The following is a 22,534-nucleotide window of genomic DNA, read 5'->3' as shown; positions in this document are numbered from 1 at the left end:
CCTCTGGGCTGTACCCCAGTTCTGTGTGCACAAATAAATAAATCTTTTTAAAAAAATGTTGATCCAATCTGTTGCTAATTTATCTGCGTAACAGGACAAGCTCAGTTCCTTTAAAAGAAGGCACCATAACCCATGTCCCGCAGTGCTTTCAAGCAGTGTTTCACATACAGTCACACCTTCATGGAGGTGTAAAGTCAGGACATGTGACCTCTACGTGGCAACAGTAAGTGGGCCCTGGGATGACTCTGAAGTCGGAATTAGCAGGCATGTACTTGTAAGTCACTTACAAATTTGGTCAAAGACTTAAAGAAAATAATGGATTGAATGGGTAAACAGAGAATCTCAACAAAGAAATGGTCATTCTAAAAATTTACTGAAATAGGAATTCTAATACTAGAAATTTAAAATTCACTGGGTGAGATTAATGGTGGATCAGAGGCCACATGAGAAGGGTTAGTGGACTTTGAGACTGAGCGTAGAAATCATCTCATCTGAAAAGTCAGGAAATAATATTGAAAAAAGTTAATAGCACCTTGGCAATGTGTGGGATAATAACAAGAGATCTACCTATATGTAACTAGAGTCCTGGATGGAGAAGAGAAAGAAATTGAACAGTGAAAGAATAATGTTTGAAGAAATAATTGCCAGTTTCCCAACCTTCATGAAAGCCTTCTTATACATCCAAGATTCTAGGCAAACCCCTAACTTGATAAATACAGTGAGAAACACATCTAAACCTATGTGGTCACACGCTGGAAACCAAGGAAAAAAGAAATGTTTAAAGTTACTAGAGGAAAGTGATATACACAGAAGATGTCACTGGGCGATGACTGACTTCTCGTCAGAAACCTGTGCCCAGAAGACAGTGGAACATTTGTTAAAATGATGAAAGGAAACAAATAGAAACAACCAGAAGTCTCAGGAAAAAGTAGCTTCAAGTATGAAATCAAGATAGAGATACTTGTAAGGTAAAAGAAAAATAAAAGAACAGATACCGGAAATCTCAGATGTACATGGAGGGATGAGGAGACCAGATAAGGTAAATAAATGATTAATATAAAAACATAAATATAAATGTTATATAAATATAAAAGGCTTCTATTATATAATCATATACACACACCTACATATATATGTGTGTGTGTGTGTGTAAAGAAATAATTGAACGCAAAAGCATATAACACAGCTTGTGAGCATGTGCTACAACTGAGCGCTGTGCCAGAGAAGGTGGGCGTGGGTTTCTGTAGTTGCAAAGTTCCTGCACTTTCCATGAAGTGTTATCATCCCCAGAAAAACAGCTTTAAAAAATAATGTAAAAAATCATAGAGGGATTAAGATGGAATTTCTGAAAATTATTTCATGTATCCAGAACAAAGAAGAAACTCGAACCAAAATGGCCAAGACAAACAGCAGCCTTGTCTTGGACTCACTATCCAGCCTTGCCAGTGAGTAAAATGTAAATGGGCTCAGCGCTCCAATTACAGACAGGACTCCTGAGACTTCAGCTAGGAGCGCCTGCCAGTGTTCAGGTGCAGGAAGGATGTGAGCCTGAGCACCGGCCTGAACGGTGGCGAGACAGGAGCCGAGCAAGCAGGAGAGGAGAGACTGGGAATGGCAGGGACTCCCCGGGCCCCAAGATGGAATGGGGTGCTTCCCCTGCCTCCATTTTGGCCCAGTGTGCTCAAGGTTGGGCCTCCAACCCGCTATTATATTAAAAAATTGTGAGATTTAAAAACCTGTGTTTTTATGAGCCCTAAATGTGTGGTAATGTTTTGCAGTAATAGAAGAACAATGCACGATCGAAAGGGTCATACCAGACAAATAGTAAGGCCTAAGATAGCTGGAATGACTGTTAATATCAAAGACTGGCATGCTGGCAAAGGGCTAACTCACCAGGACTAACAGAACTGAAGCAGGAAATAGACAAGCCCACTGTCACTGCTGGAGTTTTCAATACTTGACCCAAAATAAGCAAACCCATAAAACAAATGTGGACAGATTTAAGCAACACTGTTGACAACCCAGACAAACTGATACTCTCAGGAAGAACACACATTCTTTTCTTGTGCACATAGTACCTTCCCTAAGACAGACTGCTGGTGAGGCCTCCTCCACCGGGAAGTGGAAAGAACTGGAATCACTGGAAAAGCAACAGAAGAAACAGCACTAAGCATGTTCTTGACCACAGCGCGCACACAGCAAAACACCGCGTCACACACCTTTAGTTTACACAGTTTTTACTTGTCAGTTTTATTTACCTAACGATGGAAGAAGAAAAAAACAGAGACAGTAGCATTGAAACAATAAAATTAGAAGTAAACAATAACGTGGGAGACACAAAATAAAAAGAAGGCAAACAAGATCCTTGACAATCCATGGCCAAAAGGAATACTCACAAGGAAAAATAGAAAATGTTTTGAACAAGAAGAAAATGAGAACCACAATATATCAGAATTTGTGGTTTGCATCAAAAGCAGTGCTTAAAGGGAAATGTTTATTTTTAAGTCAGAGACATTTTACAGGGGTGGAGAGGGGAACAGGGTCAAAACTGGGGTGGGAAGAGCGCACAGGACCATGGTGATGGCACACAGGTGAGGTGGTGGTGGGAAGCCCACGGGGTTGACATCCGAGGTGAAAAGATGCACAAAATGAAGAATGATGTAAACAATAAATAAATGTAAATAACAACAACATGCACTCAGCATGTAAAGGGCGTTCTGCTCTCTGCTGGCCCTAACCTTCCTGCTGAGCTCTCACAGCTGTTTTTCAATGTACCCGTAGTCACATTTCAGCAGTCTCTGCTGACGCGCCTTCCCGAGGTGGAGGGCAAGACCCCCGCTTCTCCGAGGTTTGTCTCATCCCAGTGCAGTGCAGTTGACTCCAGTTGTGAGTGCATCTTCAGGGTGGTGGGCCCCATTTCACAGTGGCGGGAAACTGAGGCCCCAGTTCACTGAATAGGAGTCATCAGGGTCCCTATGCCCCTCGACATTTCCTTTGGGCCCCACGTTGCTGGCAGAACTGTCACCAGCGGAGTGAAATGTCTCCCCAGCGGAGGGGCAGAGCGCCTACCCGAGTGAAGACCAGGCTTTCCCAGCTGTTCTAACCCCATCGCAATCTTTTATCCTCTGGGGGGCCTCCAAGGAGCCATCATGCCAACCCTGCCGTGGGGCCCCTCCCCCGGCCGCCTGGGCCCTGCAGGAAGCGGGGAGCTGAGGTAGGCAGCCCTGCTGCAGCCTGCGGGGCTCGCCGCCCACGCCACGGGGCTCTGTGCTGTGAACCTCATTTCTCTATTTTCTACCCAGTTTCAGTTTTTACTAGGGTTAGTTTCCCCTTTGCCTCTGGTTCAGCTTCCTTTTCCTGTTTGGCTTCAAGAAGAGTCTAAAAATCAAATGCTGCTCTCCCAGAGTCCGTGGGCTCTGATGCGCACAGCCCGGTGAGAGCACAGCCTCACCCCTCGCCCGCTCCCTGCCCAGGCCGCGCCAGGCCGCGCCATGGCCCCGGGGTGAGTACCGCGCCAGAGCGGCGGGTGTCAAAGGGGCCGGGCAGAGATCATGCCGCAGGCAGGTTGGTGACGCCGCCACCCCCTCGCTGGTCTGCCAGCTCGTGGAGCCTGTGGGCTGAAGGCACGTCCTCGGAAGGGGGCTCGGCCCGAGTCCCGAGGGCGTGACTGGCTGGCCCAGAGGCGCTGTGATGGGGCTGCTCTCTGGGACGTCCAGCTTGTTTGCTCCAAACACTGGGCAGAGGGGCGCAGCGGTCCCGAGTCGTATGGTCCATGGGCTGTGGCACCAGAGCCCTGACCGCTCGCGCCGCGGGGGCTGACTTGGGCCGCCGGTCACTCAGGCTGTTGCTGCCCTGCCCGGCCAGTCGCATTCCGCGCTTCTAGTCGGGGGGCACCACCCCTGCCGCTCCCGGGCCCTTGGGGGGGGGGGCCTGGCCGGCGCCTCTCCCCGGGGCTGCGGGCGCTGGCTAAGCACACTGTGCTCTGCGTCCGTGTGACGGCTCATCACCCCCTCTCCCCCCGCCACCCCGAGTGCCCTCAGGGAGGCCCCGGAGTGAGTCTCTAAAGCCGACTCCGGCCAGCCCCGCGTGCGCCGGCGTGGAAGGCGCTCGCAGCCCGGCACGGGCCCCGCTCTGGGCCCAGACCCTGGTTTCACGCTGGCTCAGTTCCGCAGCCAGGCTTGTCTCGTCTTAGAACGTTTCCTCGGGCCTTGCGGGCTCCGGCACGGGCACGTCCAGGCGGGCAGAGCGGGACTCGAGGCCTCTTTTCTGCAAAGGGCTCAGCACTTCGCCGTGTGGTACGAGCACAGCATCCGAAGTAGAGGGGCGCGGGGGGGTGTGCAGCAATGCATCGGGTCTTCTGAGGTGTCTAAATCTTAGAAATGCCTGTCTTGAGAGCACCCGTGGGCACCTCGACACCAGTGTCGGGACCAGTGGCGCCGAGACGCCCTCCCCTCCCGTGACCATCTCCCTCTGAGTGACCCTCGCACCCCTTCCAGGGGCAAAGACTGTGTCATGGTGGTGGCGGCTTTGAAGCCTGAAACTCTCGCCCAGCCCAGAGGCGCACTGCGGGCGAGGTGCCCGCTGGGCCCGGCTCCTCGTCGGTGGGGCTGGCCATGGTGAGGTCTTCTCCGCCCTGCCGAGTGGCCATCATGGGGCGCCTCACCCACAGCCTCCACCAGAATGTGCCCGCCGACGTGGGGCGAGCGCCCTGGGTGCCCGAGTCCCCGTGGCCCCACCGTGGGAACGTGGGACCCTGTGTCAGGACAGAGTCCCATCCGCCCGGCTCTGGCCACCCCTCCATGGAGAGCTCTGAGTGCCAGGCTGTGGCCTGGGCCGCCCACGTGAGCACACAACTGCCCACGGAATAGCTGACCACAGGCCCGAGGTGAGCATGAGGACTGGATCTCTGGTTGCACATCACAGAGAAAGAGAAAAACAGAATGCAGAAGTGAGTGGCCCCAGGGCGCCATGGCCAGTCCTGAAAGGCCCTGGCGCTCCACGGCCCACTTGCAGCCCGGGAACTCGGGCTGGGGCCCGAGTCGGGGCGCGGCCAGGAAGCACAGCCCAGAGACCCAAAAGGCAGCACGATGCGGTGGGAGCCGCTGACCATGGCAGGCCCCCCGGGGCTGGGGGGGCGGAACCTCGGAGAGCAAAGACCTCAGGCCAGGAAGTCAGTCTGGTGGGCTCCAGGGTCGGGAAAGGGGGTGCGGGCTGCAGTAAGGGGCAGGGCGCGCCAGGACCCGGCACTGAGCCCCGAGGAGAGGAGCAGCAGCTGCCGTCCTTGGTGTCACTCGGGCCCGCGACAGGCGGGCTTCGTGTCTAACCGTGTCCCAGACGCACGCTGTCAGCGCGCGGGACAGCAGGCAGGGGCGGCCCGGCCCGGAGCGCGGGGCCTGGGCAGCGCTGGGATCCGAAGCTGAGCTGGAGCCTCTCAAAGGAACACGCCCGAAGTCGCCGGGTCAGGCCGGGTCGAGGCCGCCTCGTCTCTCCCTGCAGCCTGGTTTCAGCTGCTGATACCACTGAGGCGGCCTCGGCCCCTGTCACCCTCTGCGCCCTCCCACCTAGAGCTCTGTGGTGGCGAGAGGGGGTGCTTCCCTGTGACATGGGGCCCAGTGCCCCTCCTCAGATGGCCAGGCTGGCCATGGGAGGTCAGTGGGCCCCATGGAGAGGATTGCACCCCCACAAGCATGAGAGGCCGGGGCGGTGGGGCCCCCTGCGTGTGTGCACGGGGCGGAGCGGCCTGGCGTCTGAGGCTCCCGGGAAAGGCCGCGCGGGTGCCTGGGGGACAGGTGTGGACTGTGACCGGCAGCCTGAGAACATCGGGCTCTCAGCAGCTGGTCGCGTGTTTCCCAGGTTCCTCTGGACCCCAGGGACGGGAGCCCAGCTGGCCAGGCCTCAGGGGCAGTGGCCTGCTGTGCAGAACGCAGACGCCAGCACACGGAGAGGCGCTCCTGGAGCTCGATGCCACGCCAGCCTTGCCCAGCGGGCACCGGGCCTCGTGTGTGGGCCTCCTGTCCTCGCTCCCCTCCAAGCGCTTGCTGACGTGGGGCTCTCGACGCCCCCGCCCTGGGGGACCACAGGCAGCGCTCAGTAAATGGGTGTTTTTCTCAGTTTGCTTTTAAGTGAATGCAGGCAGGGGTGGGGCGAGCAGGGGTGGGATCTCTGGTGAGTGACCCCTCACGGCCCCTGAGGCTGAGAACTGGAGAACTGACCAGACTGGCAAACCTACAGCGTGTGTGCACAGGAGCTAATTGAGCGATCACTAGATTGCACTTACTGGAACCGCAGACGTGAACGATATTTTTCAAGAGAAAACCAAAACCCTTCTTCACCGAGAGCCAGAAAACCTCAGTCCCCAGCACCTGCCCAGCTGGGAGGCCTGGCTTCCGGGGCCAGCGACAGTCCTGAGGCCCAGCCCTGTCTGGGCGACCCCAGCTTTCTCTGCCACCGTAGGGGACGAAGGTGACCACCTCGGTCTTCTCCAGGAAGGTCAGTCGACTGGGAGGTGACGCCCAGTCCACTGCAGGCCCGCGAACCGTCCTGCCCACAGGCAGGCGAGCTGGCCGCCGGAGCAGGCTCCCGGCCTAGGTGTCCCTGGGCACCAGCCCGAGTCCCCAGGCTCGTTCAACTGCCGTCTGTCCAACGCCAACAAATGACAGCCAGTCAGGAAGGTCGTTTCCCTGCCCTCAGACCTCCCAGTCACGGCATCTTCCCCACCCCAGCCCCAGCCCACCTGACTCCCTCTGGCTTCCCCCCCTCTGCCCCTGTCCACCGGGGAAGGACAGTGGTCGGGAAAGGGACAGTCGCGAGAACCAGCTACCACGAGAGCCAAGGGAAAGCTTCAGCACGAGGCCACGCCCGTCACCCCGTGAGCTGGGAAGGAGCAGCAGCCTGCAGCCGGGCCCTCGGGGGGCAGTGGGGCGTGGGCGAGTCGGACCCCAAGGAGGAGGCCTCCAGAGAAAGGAGGAGGACAACAGAGGCTAGGCAGTGAGGGGTGTCTCGCTCCTGGGGAGACTTCAGGCCAGTCGTTAGTGGGTGCTCCCTGCAGGGAGTATGCTTGAAGGCACGTGGGCCTGGCTGTGAGACCACCTGTAGGAAGGGTGGCGCGTGGCCCGGAGAGGACCGTGCGCTGGCCGGGAGAGGACTGTGCGCTGGCCGGGAGTGGACCATGCGCCGGCCGGGAGTGGACTGTTTTCCGGCCGGGAGAGGACCATTCACTGGCCGGGAGAGGACCGTGTGCTGGCCCGGCTCCCAGGCAGGGGCCCCCACGGCAGCCCGCAGAGGTGGGCACATGGGCCTCGTTGCTCACAGCCTGTGCCCGGCGGCCCGGGGCTGTCTGGCGGGGGAGCAGGCGCGAGAGCTTCCCTGGCCAGAGCCTGCCCCAGTCCTGGAAGTCGAGGCGGAGCGGCCTCCGTGGGTGAGCGCCGGCAGGAAAGCCGGTCCTCCGGCGAGGCCCCGGGGCCAGGAGTGGGGGCCCCTGCGGGAGGTCCCGAGGCGGTGCGCCTGCCTCGCCTGCCTCCTCTGCAAGGCCTCCGCGGGCAGCTCGCGCCTCAGTCTGGGGGAAGGCCACGCTGGTGTGCGCGCCGGGACAGGCACCCCAGCCAGGACAGCGTCGGCAGGCGCAAGGCGGAGAGCAGGGTGTGGCCCCGTGGCCCCGTGGCCCTGGCAGTGCTGCTGCAGGTGCTGGCAGGCGTTAGCTGCCGACACCCCACGGGAATCGGGGGAGACCCGTGAGGCGGGAGGCCGAGGGGGGCAGAGGGAAGGCCCGGCCAGAGCAGCCTGCGCAGGGCGTTCTGGGGCCCCTGGGGGTGAGGTGAAGGCTTCGAGGAGAGACGAGGGCTGGGGAGGGAAGTGAGCGCCGTGGGCGTGGAGCGGAGGTGACTTCCGCTCCCAGCAGACACCCGGGCAGGTTGCTGCATGGGGGGTTCTGCTCAGGCTTGCGGAGAGTGGGCGCCTGTGCCGTGGACGGACAGGGAGGCCGGGCCCGGCCGAGCACCGGTGGGCGGCCGACCTCTGCCCGGCTCGGTTCCCTCTGCGGCCCGTGTGCCGGAATCAGCTAGAAGGCGTGGCTTGCGCCGCCAGGGGTCTGAGAATGGCACTTTGATGAACCCGGCGCCGGCTCAGGCCCGGGAAGTCGCGAGGGCAAACGGGGCGGGGAGTGGGGGCAGCGCCCAGCTGCTCAGAGGCCCTGGGGCCGTGGGGGGGTGCGCAGCTCCCCAGAGACGGGGAGTAGCCCCACCTTCCTCTGCGGCTTCACCTGGGGGCCCGGGGGGGCCAAGGCTGTGTCCCAGACATGAACTGGAGGGGTCAGCTGGGGGCGAAGGCAGTGGCCTTTTGAATTTAGTGAAAGGAAGGTGGCCCGTTCGTGGCTTTTTTTCAAGTAGTTCATTCATTCAACAAATGGAAGAAAGTCCAAGAAATGGTGCTTTTGAAGGTATTTTGTCTGCCACACCTGCTGTCCTTGGTCCAGATGTCGAGGGGGTGATGCCAGGGCCTGTGTGTCCTGGGCGCCGTGTACCCCGCGGGCTGGGGGCGGCAGGTGAGCGTCGCGCTCACTCGGCCAGGCTGGGGGGCCGCCGAGGCCTGGTGCAGGGTCAGCCGGGAGACCACCGCCAAGACGCCGTGCAGTGAGCCATGGCGCGCCGTCTTCTCTTGCAGCTAGATTTATGGGGAGAGACAGGCTCGGCAGGGACCGGCAGCGCGGGTCGGGTGGGGGTGGGGGGTGGAAAACAGCCAAGGTTTGGTTAACCACAAGTTTAATTTGAACCTGAAGTGTTAAAAAACAACCACCAAGAAAAGAATCCTGTGGCCGTATGTGCAAGGCAGCTCACTGCGGGGCCCCGGGCTCATGGGGATCACGGGGGGAGGGGGGCGCCCTTCACCGCCCACACGTGCCTCAGAAGTGCCGGCCTGGACACTGGGACCCCACAATGGGCTTGTGGTTCTTTGCACACCAGCTCTTCTGGCCTCTGGCCCAGCCCACACACCCCCTTCCTGGATGCTGGGGCGCACTGTTGTGTTGGGCTCCCTGGCTCCCCAACCCCCCAGAGCTCGTTTCCTGTCACCTGGCATGCGGAGGGCAGGGCCTGTCACCCCCAGCAATGCCCCCCGAGGCGAACACCCAGAACTAGGGACACCGGACCCGCCAGAGCCGGGCGCCGGGAGGGCAGGCGAGCGGGCTCACCCCATGGCCAAAGGTCTTCATGGTCCACCGGTCGGTCACAGGCTCCCCCTTGGGGGGTGGTGAGCAGAATGCCACTCAGAATGAAGGGGACAGGCTAACCATGGTGACACTTCCCAGCAGAGGGGTCCCTGGAGGAGGGTGCACGCACACAGGCAGGCGGCTGGCATGCATGTGGGTCGCCGCACAGGCCGAGTCCTGCTGGCCCAGAGGGTCAGGTCATCTGCGGGGTCCCGAGGCCAGCAGGCCCAGCCCTGGGACCTGCCCTGGAACAGGGCGGATCACTTGGGGTCCCCGGGTGGACAGGAAGACCCTGGGGATGCAGGAGCTGTGTGGGGGTGCGAGGACACGGGGCGGGGTGGTGGGGAGCTCCTCGGTGTGACGGGGCTGACTGCCATGAGAGGGGCCGCAGAGGCCGCGCAGCCACAGCAGAGCTGGGCAAGTGTGGGCCCCGCCGATGAGGCGGTGCAGCCGGGGCTACCCCCTTGAGCAGCCTACACCAGCAGGGGTGGACGGATACCGGGCACCTGGCGTGCGCGGCCCTGGAGGGGAGCGGCCCGGAGAAGCCTGGCCCGTGTGCCGGTGCGCGGGCACCCAGAGCCCCCGCTGGGCCGGGCGGCGCTCTGCCCCTTGGCAGGCTGGGCACGTGGCGGGGCACACCAGGCCGACCCCGGGTTCCAGCCAGCGTGCCTGCCCGCATTGGCCATCCGGGACCACCCCCGTGTGGTCACACCCGGCGGGTGGTGGGGCTGGCATGTGGCGCGGTGCCTGTCTTGTTCCCTCGAGCGCTGTATTTCGGGTCAGCGGCAGAAGGCACGGCTTCACGCTGGACCTGTGGGACCAGGACTTAAACCAAAGCCTGAGCCGGGGTACCATTGACTCAGGAAGAAGCAGCTCTTCTTCAGTTTTCTCTTCTAGAAAGAGCCAGGCTTGCTTTACCCCTGACTCCCCCTTCAGTGTTTGGATGACAGGTGGTCAGGGGAAACGCAGCAGGCCGCTGCCCAGAGCCCTCCATCCCCTCCCGACGCCGCGGTCCGTGGGCAGAGCCTCCGCGCCAGGCTGGACGTCTGGCCGGGGCCTGGCCCTGCCTCCAGAGCAGAGCTGCCGCTCGCAGCCAGGCGCAGGGGCAGTAGGTGCGGGCAGGTCTCGTAGCAGTGCTGGCCCGTGTCATCGGCTGGACGCCTGCGAGGCACGTGAGGACCCTAAGTGAAGTCGGGGTGGGTGTGGAAGCTGGTCCCCAGCACCAAACGTGCTTTTCGTTCACACGCTGGACCAGCCATAAGCCCTGGGGGGGGGGGCGGCCACAGGAGCCACCCTGGGCCCACGGCGAGCAGGCAGCCTCGGCCCCGTGGCGGTTCGGCCACGAGGAGCCCGGGGCCGGGCAGTGTGCTGTTTCTCCGCCCCTTCCGGGACCAGGGCGGCTAACGAGTCCCTCACCCGCTGCCCTTCATCCCGGTGGGGGAGAGCCTGAGGCGGCTGCGGCCTGGCTGCCAGGACTCCGGCCAGCGGCGGCTGGCACACGTGGCCGCTCTCCGCGCTGGCCAGGTCGCTGGGCTTTGTGTTTGATCTCTGACCCTCCCACCATGTGTCTGTGGCCTCCTCCCTATGGCCACCTCTCCTCCTGTAGTGGGGTGCTCTCGGGCGACGTCTGACCAGTTGGGGGTTGCAGTACGCTGGAGACGGCACCACACTGGTCACGGGGGCCTGGGCTGCCCATAAGTGAAGGGCGGAAGGCCTGGACACCCTCCGAGGACGGCGCTGGTCTGAGTGAGGACCGCAGTCTCCCCTCCTTGCCGACCGTGGCAGCTGCCAGGGGCGTCTACACCAGCGGTTCTTGGGGTTCCGATTCTCTGGCCTGCAGGAGGGGGCTCTTACCCGCACACTGGACGGTGCTGCCGGCCGATGTCTCGGGCCGGCCCCGCTGGCCACTGGGCTCACGCCAGGTTTTCTCTTGCTCTGCAGTGAACAGAGTATCTGCCAAGCCCGGGCTTCCGTGATGGTCTACGATGACACCAGTAAGAAGTGGGTGCCCATCAAACCCGGCCAGCAGGGGTTCAGCCGCGTCCACATCTACCACAACACTGCCAGCGGCACCTTCCGGGTCGTGGGCGTGAAGCTTCAGGACCAGCAGGTGAGTGCCGGGCGCCGGTGCGCCGCCGGGCCCCAGCCTGAGCCGAGGGTTTTCACACCCCACGCGGCCCCGAGCCAACTGCTCCCTGAGCTCCCGCCCTCACCCCGAGGTGGACGGTGGCCCACGCCACCTACCGGGGGTCTCGTGGTGGCTGAGAAACCGCCCTGAGGCGTGTCGGGAGGGACGAGTCAGCTGCAGACCCACGGTTGGCTCGAAGATGCCCGATGGGTCAGCTCCGAGTCTCGCTCGGGCAGCACCGTCAGGGGGCTTGAAGACCGGCGCGTGGCCCACGGTCCGCCGGGGGCAGTCAGGTGAGGTGGCGCGTGGCTGGCGTGGTCATGGCCTGGGGCTCGGAGGCGGGCGGCGTGGGCGGCGTGGAGGGGCCCCGTGGCCCTGGTTCATCTTGGACGCTCCCCTCAGCTCGCGGAGGCTGACAGGGCCTGTTGCCCAGTGAGGCCGGCGGACCTGCGGTCTCGGGGTCTGTGAAAGTGCTGCTCAAGTGGCCTCGCCGGCTGCCCCTTGGGTCAAGCCGGGCGAAGCCGAGCGGCAAGTCTGCCGCCTCCGCAGGATCAGCATGTGAGCACCGAGGAAAGAGAACAGAAACTCCAGCTATTTTTAGCGTGTGGCCTGCTGCAGGGTTTCTGCCCGCACTCAGCCTGCTGGCTTCAGACTTGCAGCTGGAAGGACACTTCCACTTCGGGCCTGATGCCCGCCTCCTGTCCACCCTTGGACTTACACCCGCAGGCCCTGCTGATGGGCTTCAGCGGTTGACGGTTTTTCTAGAAACTTCCTAAAAGTGGCTTCTGTAGTCCTGCAGCTTGCTGGTGCTAGCTCTGCCTTCTAGCGGAGGGACATGCCACACCCTTAGCCCAGTCGCGTGACGACACGCTCGCATCGGCCGAGGGGCCTGGGGGCCGGTGCCCGACAGCCGTCGACAGAAGCGCCCTCGGCAGGGCAGGTCCTGAATGGCGTGGGCTCCCTCGGTGAAGCCCCTGCCTGCCCGCTTTGGCAATGACGTGTTCCACTCTGTGCCCCTGTTGGTCCTCTGGGCAAGGAGGACAGCGGCACGTGGAAGGGACACAGGTGGGAGCAGAGGACGCCCTGGGGCCCACGCCGAGCTCCGCGCCCCTCTGCCGCCGTCCGAGGAAGCCACGCCGGGGGCTCCGTGGGGAGGACCGCAGCAGGGCCGGCTCCAGGAAGAATGGGTCCCGGGGCTCGGGGGCCGGCAGAGAAGTTGCCGGCACAGCCTTCCCCTCGGAATTGCATGGTCCAGGGAGGCCCTGGAGCGCCTTGAACCTCTCCCCGGCGGGGACGGGCGTGTTAGTCGGGAACGGAAAGAGAGCCCCAGCACTCCGGGGAAGGCGCCGGCCGTCGCAACGCTCAAGGGCCACAAGAGAAAAGACGGATCCCACAGCATCGTCTCCCTGCGGGCCACGAAGTCGGCCGCTGACGCGGGCCAGCCTGGGCCCCGGGGGCCTGGAGGATCCGTCCGCGCTGAATGCTCCTGAGCTTGGGGGTTCTTGTCACCTCTTACTCCGCCTCCCAGTTATCCCGGGAGGATATAAGAGAATTCTCGCCCCCGTTGGGCTAAATACCAGGGCTCAATTGTGGAGTGAAGGGCCCGTGAGGCACCGTGCTGGTGACCAAGGTCTAGCTGGCTCAGACTGAGGGTGAAAGAGATCATGAGATCCTTAGCTGAACGGGGTCTGGTGACCAAAATGCTGGTCACACCCTGAGAGGGTCTGATCCTGCTGGAAGGACATCCCCAAGAGTGTGGGGACACGCCCGAGCACCCCTCGCTGGAGTCTGGAGCCCCAACCTGTGCGAGGCGTGTGGTGGCCTACGGCCGGGGAGACTGAAAAGACGGAGGCGCGGTTCCACACCCGTGACGGGCCGCGTGTGGGAGAAGGCCTGCTCTTCTGATGTACCCCCAGAACAGAACCAAGAGCACAGCCTGGCTGCCACCCCGGAGAAGACTCCGGCTCTGGGAGGCCCACCGGGGCTCCCGCTGCGTGGTGGGTCTCCCTGGGCGGCCGCCACAGCCCAGCACGTGGCCCGTCGTGCAGGCCGGTGCCAGGGGCTAGGTCAGCTGACCCCGAGCCGGCCCCGCCGCCCCGGAGCTGCGTGCTGGGTGTCGTCCTGAGCTTTGACGTCATCCTCCGAGAGATGTCAGAAAGGGCAGGGCCGGTGCCCTGGTGCAGGTCCCTGCCGGCTGCGGGCCCAGCTCTGCCCGCTGGCCTGTCCCTGCCGGGCCTGGCGCGGCTCCTGCAGCCGGGACCTTCCTGGTGGGCTCGTGACGACAGTCCAGATGAGACTGGGCGTGTGACTCTTGCGAGTGGTGCTTTGAGCTGATAGCCCACTTACCGCTCTCAGGTCCCGCCTCGGAGCTCCGAGTGCAGGGAAGTCGCCGCGTCCAGCCCTGGCCATCGCTCGCCGGGACTGAGGAGCCTCCTGGGCTCGGCCCCCGCCCCCGCCCGCGAGGCCCAGGGACACGGTGCCCTGGCAGCTCCCTCCAGCTCACTCACCGTTTATTTATTTACAGCGTTTCGCTCTTTTCCCCGCAGGTTGTGATCAATTATTCAATTGTGAAAGGGCTGAAGTACAACCAGGCGACGCCGACCTTCCACCAGTGGCGAGACGCCCGCCAGGTCTACGGCTTGAACTTCGCGAGCAAGGAAGAGGCGACCACCTTCTCCAACGCCATGCTGTTCGCCCTGAACATCATGAACTCCCAAGAAGGAGGTGAGCGGGGCTTGGGCGGCCCGGCCTCTGTGCCCTGCCCCGCGCTGCGCTCTCTGGGGGCCCGTGCCGCCGCCCGGGGTCAGGGCAGCCCTCCAGGGCCAGGCCCGTGCGGCTGGAGGGAGGAGAAGGGCGTGTGGACGTTGCTGCTGGCCCACAGCCGCCCGGGACCTGCCGCGCTCGCGCCGTCCAGAGCCCCAGCGGGGATGGGGGGACAGGCCACCGTGCGTCCTCGAGTTAGCCGTTTGCTCCCGTGCTAAGTAAACACTTACGGGATATTTGCGCCTGAGCAGGCCCAGCGGGCAGGGTGTGGGACGCCCACGGCCGCCCCTCCCGCCCCCAGCCGCTCCGTGGACAGACTGGCCAGCGGTGCTTGCTGTGCCTGTGCTAACCACGGTGAGAGCAGGGCATGGAGGAGCGGGAGACGTGGCTCCCACCAGGGTGGCCGGGCGGCCGGGCAGCGGCGCTGACATCTGAGCTGGGCTCTGAAAGGTGAGGCGTGGCGCAGCAGGGCGGGCGAGGGGAGCAGGAGCTGCGCCCTCGGGACGGCGCAGAGCCGGGAGGGGGCAGGCTCACGTCGCGCTGGGCACTGTGCCCGCAAGGCCCCGAAGGCCTGGGCGAGCCTGGTGGGCTGGGCTCCTTGGCGACAGCGGCAGAGGCTTGGCCTGGTGCCGGCCAGCTCCGAGCGGGCCGTGGTGGCCAAGGAGCAGAAATTCACGTGGCTGATGGGAATTCTGCGGCATTAGCTCCGGAGGGAGGGCGGGGCTGGGGGGCCGGAGCCGGGGCGCCTGGAAGTGGCCCGCGGTTTGCTGCAGATCCCGCCCTGACGGCCGAGGGGGGCGTTCTGCGCCTCAGGCTGAGCACACGGGCGGCCGTGCTCCGCCTTAAACAGGGACGTGTTCTTACACGCGAAGGCGCAAGCGTGTGAAGGCAGTGGGGGTGGGCGCGTGCTTGTTGTCTGGGTCAGCCCAGGGGCTGTGCGGCCAGCACAGGGCTGGACATCACACCCAGCAAGTGTTGCTCAAGCCCTCTGCCCCTGGGCCCCAGGCTTTGGGCAGCACACCCCAGAGTGCCAGAGTTAGGCTGTGTGTCCAGGACGCCTGAAAGGGGCAAAAAAAGGCTTTAAGATCAGGCCAGGCGACGCCAGCATCAGAGTGAACGGCCAGTGTCCATCCCACCCCGCAGAACGGCAAGGCAGCCCGGCAGCCCAAGCCTGTCGCAGCCTAGGGCCCGTGTCGGGTGTGCAACAGCCGCGCAGACTGGGAGCCCAGGCCTGGGGGCAGGGGCCCAGCTCGTTTCAGGGTGTGCCCAGAGGGTACTGCTGGTCAGGAGGCCCCGCTGCTCGGGGGTGTGGCCCCGCTGCTCGGGGGTGTGGCTCGGAGGGGCGTGGCGTTTGTGGGCGGGGCCGAGGCAATGTTATGGGGCGTGGTCAGTGGGGCGTGGCCTTGGGGCCTCTGGGCCTGGCCTGGCCTGGCGGAGGAGCCCAGGCCTCACTGAGCCGAGCTGAGCCCTTTCTCCCGCCGCGGACAGCCGCCAGGGCCGTGCCCACCTGCGCCTGTGCAGCCGGCCGAGCGTGTGTGCGTCCGTGCGCGGCCGCCCTGCAGGGCCGCTCTGACGCCAGCCGCTATGATCGCGGGTCATGTACCTGGACTCAGACAGGGTGGACGTCCGTGTCCGGTCTCCGGCGCGGGTTCACGACGCGTGTCCGGCGCGCAGCCCCAGGAGGCCATCTCCGTGCTGGTGCCTTGCCGTGGTGGCCAGCGGGCCCACGCCGCGGGGACCCTTTTTCTGCTCCGGGCCGGCCAGCCTGCTAGGGTCCGTCCCAGGCCCCGGCCTCTGCCCTGACTCTGCCCCGCGAGCCCTGTAGCGGGTGCCAGCCCACCTCCCTGGGGCAGCGTTTGTTTGGGGCGCCTACACCTCGCAGTCGCTTGCCTGCCGCCTGCGGCCTTGGGGTAACAAAGCCAGCGGTGATGACGGATTCGGGACTGCCCCTCTGCTGCTGGCCCGTCCCGTGCCGGGCCGCCGGGCCGGGCCTCCCAGCCTGATCTTTCCTGAGACTGCTCAGCCTGGGTCTCGCTCCGGCTCCCCTCAGGCTCCCCCTGGGTCTCCCAGCCTTGCGGCCGGCATGCCGACTGGGTGCAGGGCTGGGCTCCACCCAGAGGCCTGGCCCGGAGAGGAGGTGAAGCCTGCACAGCCCGCGGGCGGCGCGAGGGTGCTGAGGCCGGTGTGGGGCGGGCGGGTGGCACAGAGCTCGCAGGCTCACGGGCAGCGTGGCCGGCAGATTCGGGGTGGAATGCAGTGAATTTCCAGCTGGTTGCTTGAGGGGCTCTGGGCTCACCGAGCCGTGCCCACACACCAGGCCAGCGGGGCTCCCTGCGAAGTCACGCGGGTGAGTGAAGCCCCCGCACTGCCTCCCACGGGCGCGTCCTTTCCGACGTGTCGCCCCTGCGCCAGGGAGGGCGCCCCTGGCGCTGGCTCACGTCGTCCGTCACGGTGGCTTTCCCCACCCCAGGCCTGCAGCCTGTTCCTCCCGGGGTTCGTTCCGCCCTGGCGCTGAAGTTTGCTTCCTCTAAACCTGTCTGTTGGGTCTTACCCACCTTTCCCTAAAGAAAAAGAAATACCCAGTCTTCTCCTCCCTCCTGCTCTGGGCCGGGCACTTCCCTGCGGTGCAGCCAGAAAGCCCAGACACTGGTGATGGCACAGGGTGACTTGGTGATGGGAAACCACGGGGATTACAATGGAGATGAAAAAATAAAAATGTACAAAATAATGTAAAAATAAGCTATTATGTAAAAAAAAGAAAAAGAGAAAGCCCAGACAGCAGCATCCCCACCTGGAGAAAGCCGCCCCAGGGTCCTCCTGCCCCCCTCGCTCCCCACTGTCCGCGTGGCCTGATGGACCGTCCCCATGGCCTCTGTGGCCAGGCCGGGGCCGTGGCGTGGGGCCGGTTCTCCCCTTGCGCTGTCCCGCAGGGCGCTCGTCCCCCCGCCTCCCCACCTTCCAGGACGTGGCTGCTCAGAGGTGGCCTCTCTGGCCCGCGCTGGACCCCAGCACCGCTGGGCCTATGGCCCAGACCGTGGGGAAGTTGGGCCGGTGCTTAGTGTCTGGATCTTCAGAACCAGCCTCCTGTCGACTGGGGACCCCTGATGTGTCCTCACAGGGCCGGGCGGGCAGGCCCAGACCCAGGGCCTCATGGGACACTCCACCCCGGTCAGCCCGGTGCTGGGATCACACCGGACAGTTCGGGCTGGTGAAGGGCCCCGAACCCCATGCCCATCCTTGACAACCCCGCACCCCCCGCGCCTGCCCGGGCACCTCAGTCTGTGCGCTTGTGTCTCTCCCGAACTGCGGCAGCGGGACCTGGGGCCTCCTCCCTCCGTCCGGTCCCGCGGGGCCGGCCTCCTCCTCCCTCTGTCCGGTCCTGCAAGTGCTCCCAGCACGGCCTCTGCTCTGCCCCATCAGTGCCCCCGAGCCTCCATGCCAGGCTCCCGCCTCTCAGATGTCCTCTGCACGGAGTGCCTGGGCACAGGTGCTCTGCCCTCCACCTACCCCCACAACGGGCCGCCTCCCTCGTATCTAGACTGAGGTTCTCGGGGGCGGGCGGCTGGCTTGGTGCCTGCAGGACCCCACCCCATGGGCACCTGGCGGGCAGATGCACTCGCCGGCCAGCCCTGCCTCCTTGCAAGCCTCGCCGGTCACCCCACCGTCGCCCACACACCAGGATGGCACCGGACCAGCGCCCACGCCTGGGGAATCGGGCTCAAGGTGAGGGGTGCCATCTGTGAGTGAGGGACATGGCAATGGAATTGTCTCACACAGAAATCGCACCCGTCACCTTGGCCCGCCAAGCACCACCGCCAGACTGGAGCCAGCGACCTGCCGGACAGAGCGGGGCGCAGCCCCTCTCGTGCCCAGGGGATGCCCTGGGGCAAGGCCCCTCGCCTGCCGGGCACCCCCCTGCCCCGTGCCAGAGTCAGTCACCCCACCTCACAGGGGTGTTGTGAGGACATGCATGATATTCTGGACTGTTCCGTCTCTGGTTGACCACCGTCACACTTCGAAGCCACTTCACTGAATTCCCGTGGCCCCCAGCCTGTGGGAGAGGGAGGCCAGGCTGCTGGGGTGGGAAGGTGGAGCGAGGTCTGCGGGCCGGAGGAGGAGGGAGATGGCACAGGCAGGCCCTTCTGTGGGAGTCCAGTCCGGGGAGACGCTCTGCCGGGCCCCCAGACCTCCCTCTGCACACTGGCACCCGCTGGGGGCCCCGACTCGCTGACCACCCACCACCCGCAGCGGGCCTGCCGCAGCACAGCACCCAGGGCAGCGCCCACTGAGGGAAGGCGCCCTCCTTCCCCGGCCGGCTTGTCGCCTGCAGTGGGAAGGTCGCCGGCACCCACCCCAGTGGCCTTACTGCTGAGCCCTGGGGCTGACCTCTGCCCTCTGAGGGCCAGCGGCCAGGCCCAGCCCGGGCGCAACCCAGGGGCAGCGTGTGGCGAATGAGGGGCAGGCAGGCGCAGACCGATGAGCAAGGGGCGTCGCTGTCCAGGCGAGCTGGGCAGTGAGTGCGGCGATGGAGGGTGTGCGGGGCCTCGGGGTGGGCACGACTGGGTGCTGGACGTACGGATGCACGATCCGGGGAGGCAGGCCCATGTGGACGTGTCCAGGCTGAACCTCACTTCTCCCCTGATGGGGGGGTGACTCCTGCTTCCAAGCCCCGCTTTCTGGTCTGTCCCCTGGAAACAGTGTGCCAGGCTGTTTTGAGAACCAGGCTTGGGATGTGGCAGTGTAAAGAGGGGTCCCTTGTGTGGTAGGTGCTTGCTGCCGGCAGGGACGGCAGACCTGCGCCCCGACTCTGATGGAAGGTGGTGGGCTGGGGGAGGAGCGACGACGCCCCAGGGCCCAGACCGCAGAGCTGGTGGGGAACCTCGGAAACCCCAGAGACAGGCAGGGAAGAATGGCTTCGGGGCTGGCAGGGAGAGCCACCCGCAGGGCGGATCCTGCTCCCACCCGTGGCAGCTGTGGCATGGCTCAGAGCTCCCCCCGCGTCCCAGGGAGCCTTGTAGTGTGGCAGGCAGTGCTTCCGCTGCACCGTGCCGCTGTCCCGGGGCCCTGGGGCTGCCGGTCGGGGGTGCAGCGTGCTTCCGGCAGGGGAGTGGCCCCTGCACCCACAGCAGAGGGCAGACGGGCTGGGGTGGCGGAGGCCAGTGCGGCCTTGGCACTGGTGGGGCGGGGCCAGGCGAGTAAGCGGGTGTGTGGCCAGGAGAGGAAGAGCCCCAGAGAGCAGCGGGCCCCAGGGAGAGGCAGCCGGGCTCTCCCTGCCCCAGCGCCGTCCTGGCTCCTGGCCGCCCCGCCCGGCCATCACCCACAGGGCACAGGAGAGCTGCGGGGCGGCCTCTTCTGGGTACACTTGGGGGTGCCAAGGCCTGCAGCTGGCCCGCGTCCAGGGCCCCGGGAGCCCGCTGGCGCCCGGTACGCAGGAGGCTCTGATAGGCTAGCTGGGAACCTCATCAAAGATTGAGCAGCGAAGCCCACTGGACGGCCGGGTGGCGTATCGCTTTCCCACTGGGAGCAGGTGGCGGAGGAAGGAGAGGTAAGTGGCCAGGACTGCGTCCGGGCGCGGCCCATAATGGTCAGCAGGGAGTGGACCTTCCAGTGCTTCTGCTTCTGCCACTGTGACTGCACCGTGCTCTGCAGAGTGAACTGTAGGTGATGGCGCACCCCTGCTCCCGGGGCGTCCCTCCCCTCCCAGCGTGGGGGCCGGGGCAGGGTGGGCGCTGGGGTCTCGGGGGAGCGCCTGGCCCCGAGAGGTGGCCAGCACGAGCGGCCAGCAGGGCAGCCGGCGGTCCCGGCAGCACCGGGCCGCTGTGGCGCCGCGGCCTCGCTCAGGCCACCACCCTTCCCAGCCTCGGTCTCCCCATCTGGAAATAGGTCCTCCAGGCCCCGCCACGGGCTCGGCTCACCGCTGATGACGCCGCGCAGGCCAGCCGAGGCCGCACAGACTGTTGCTCTGTGTTCCGCTTGAGATTCTTTTCAAGGTGTCTGATGTGTTCTGAAATGAGCTGATGGGGAGGGGGACACACTGACTCGAGGGGAGTCACCGGCCGAGGCTCGTGGCCTGAGGGGGCCGAGCCAGCTGGCTGGGGTGTCATGACCTGGCAGCTGGAGGACTGGGGCCCAGGACCCCTCTTTGCAGGCAGAGTGGGGGCACCGAGGCCTCTCTGGGGGCCGTGGAGCCTCCTTGGACTGCAGCCTCAGCCTCACACGTGCTGACTGTCCAGTCTGTGGGTCATCGAGGTTCACATTGACCTCTGGTCACTGTGAGGTGTGCCTGGTGGGAGGTAGGACAGAAGACTCCTGACCCCACCATCGCCACTGCGAACCTAAATCCACATGGCAAAGACTGAGCAAAAAACACTAGAAAATTCGCACGGGGGAACCTTAAGGACGGCTGGGCAGCGCTAAGCAGGCTTTGCCTTGTGGAGCGGAGGGGAGGGTGGGTGCCCCTCAGCCGAGCCTACCCGGAGCCTGCCCGGGTTGGAGCCCAGAGCGGGGAGCCCAGGTGCAGTCCCAGCTCAGCCCCACATTCCCGTGTGGCCTTGGCGAGGGGACTCCGGGGACGCAGCCCGGACTCAGGGCCCACCCCACACGGACACTCGCTGGTGTGGCTGCAGGACCCTTGAGCTGAGAGGGCCTTGATCGGGGGCAGCCCCGTCCCCCTGCTCTGGTCAGTCCAGAATGGAAGGGCCCCCGGCGGGGGAGCAGGTGCTGGCGGGGATGGTGGGGGTTGGGGGCGAGGACCGCCACGCTGAGCAGGCTCCGGCTCTCGGGAGCTCAGGTTGCATCTCCTCGGAGGCAGGGCGCCATTCCGACAGGAAGGCTGGAAGCCTGCGGCCCCGCGGGACCCAGAGAGCCGGGGCCCAGCTTGCGGGGCACCTGTGCCCGGGAGAGGACCACCCGGCACCGGCCCGCACCAGCCAGTGCTCTCGGGCGCCACGGGGCGCCTCTCCCTGCTGCGGGGACTCAGGCCACGACCCTGCCACTGTGTCATTCAAACAGGGAAGTGGTCCCAGGGGCAGAGAGAGCCGCTGCTGACTAGTTACTCTCTTCTTGGGAGACTCTAAACTCCAAGAACTGGTGCCAGCCATCTCGCCACGGAGAGGCCCCGGTTGGAGGTGGGGGCATGGGAGGCTTAGGCGCGGCGGGGCAAAGCCCCAAGAGTCTGGCCCTCCGGGCCCCAAGCTCACTGCTAAAGGGCCGTGCAGTGACTGGAAGGGCCCAGAAGTGCCCACCGGTAGGGCAGTGGGGGCCTAAGCCACCCCCAGGGAGAGGCCGGGCAGGAGGCCACGTGGCCTGCGGTCCACTATCCTTAGGGCGGTGTCTCTGGGTGCCGGCAGGGGCCCCAGGAGCTCGCTGGCGGGGAGTGCTGTGGGGCCGACGGCCCTCCCGACGGCTGCCCTCCGCAGGACACGGACTCTGTGCCGGGTCCCCTGGGCCACACCTCCGCGGGGCGCCGCGGCCGGGCTCCAGGGTGCTGGGCAGGCCCACGTGCCCACAGGGGCCCTGGGCCCAGAGGCGGCTGGGCAGCTGGCCAGCTGGGAGCCGGGACCGCCTGCCCTGCCCCAAGCCGCCCCTCCTCCACCACCTTGGTGCTCTGCTCAGCTCTGCCCGCCTCTCTCTGGGGCCCACTCGCACCCCACGGCTGTGCTCACGTGCCCTGCTGCCGTGGCCATGCGTCTCCCGTCCCGGCTCTCAGGTAGAGGCCACCCCAGGCCCCGACAGACGGACGGGGTGAGCTGGCACCGGCCCTCCAGGCGGGAGCCCTCTCTCCCTGCGCCTCCTGCTGCGCCCCGGCGCCCCATGGCTGAAGTCCCCTTGTCGCAGCGACCTGCTCAGCCCCGCTGCGCTGGAGGGTCTCACGCAGGTGGCCTGGCCCCGGCCCCCACCGCAGCAGTCCTCTCCGCTCTGCGCTGACGGTCACCAGGGAAGCGGCCAGGCCAGGCGCAGCGGCCCTACGCGGGTGAGAGGTGGGAGGTGCCGTCTCCTCGGGGCAGTCTGTCCTCCCTGCCCCTCCCTCCCGTCCCTCTGCCCTCTGAGGTGTCTGATGGCACTCGGGCTCAAGCTGGACACTGGCAGGCCGTGAGGAGCCAGCACTGCCCCAGGCGGCGCCCGGGGTCGTGGCCCAGCGGGGCCAGCCTGCCAGGGTCAGTGCCGCTCTGCTGTCTGTCCAGCCAGGAGGTCTGTGGGGCGCAGCCCGGCCTCGAGCCCTGCATCGGCCTGGGCACCGGCCGCCACCCCCGAGGCCTTCTGGCTGTCCGCCTCATGCGTCCTTGTTCTCATGGGCCCGGCGTGACCCACCGGGCTCTGGGTGTTGACTCTGGCGAGACGTGTCTGGGCGAGTCGGGCCAGTGAGAGCTCCCAGCTAGGGTCCCAGTGCTCAGGCCAGCCCAGCCCCTCAAAAGCCAACCCCGGCCCAAGGAGCTGGTGGC

General features: G+C 64.8%; 1 protein-coding gene across 1 annotated transcript in view; it reads left to right on the top strand.

Annotated features, from left to right (window-relative positions):
• Positions 1-22,534, top strand: part of EVL (Enah/Vasp-like) — a 55,309-nt gene that overhangs the window by 16,521 nt on the left and 16,254 nt on the right. The window contains exons 2-3 of the mRNA XM_012724674.1: positions 11,144-11,312; positions 13,877-14,054. Of these exons, the coding sequence (XP_012580128.1) occupies positions 11,144-11,312; positions 13,877-14,054 (347 nt within the window). The remainder of the gene's footprint in view (positions 1-11,143; positions 11,313-13,876; positions 14,055-22,534) is intronic.

This window comes from Condylura cristata, unplaced genomic scaffold (assembly GCF_000260355.1).
Source record: "Condylura cristata isolate star-nosed mole 26May11 unplaced genomic scaffold, ConCri1.0 scaffold00013, whole genome shotgun sequence".
Classification (NCBI taxonomy): Eukaryota; Metazoa; Chordata; class Mammalia; order Eulipotyphla; family Talpidae; genus Condylura; species Condylura cristata.
The sequence above is the reverse complement of the archived record's forward strand: the minus strand, read 5'-3'. Positions and strand labels throughout refer to the sequence as shown.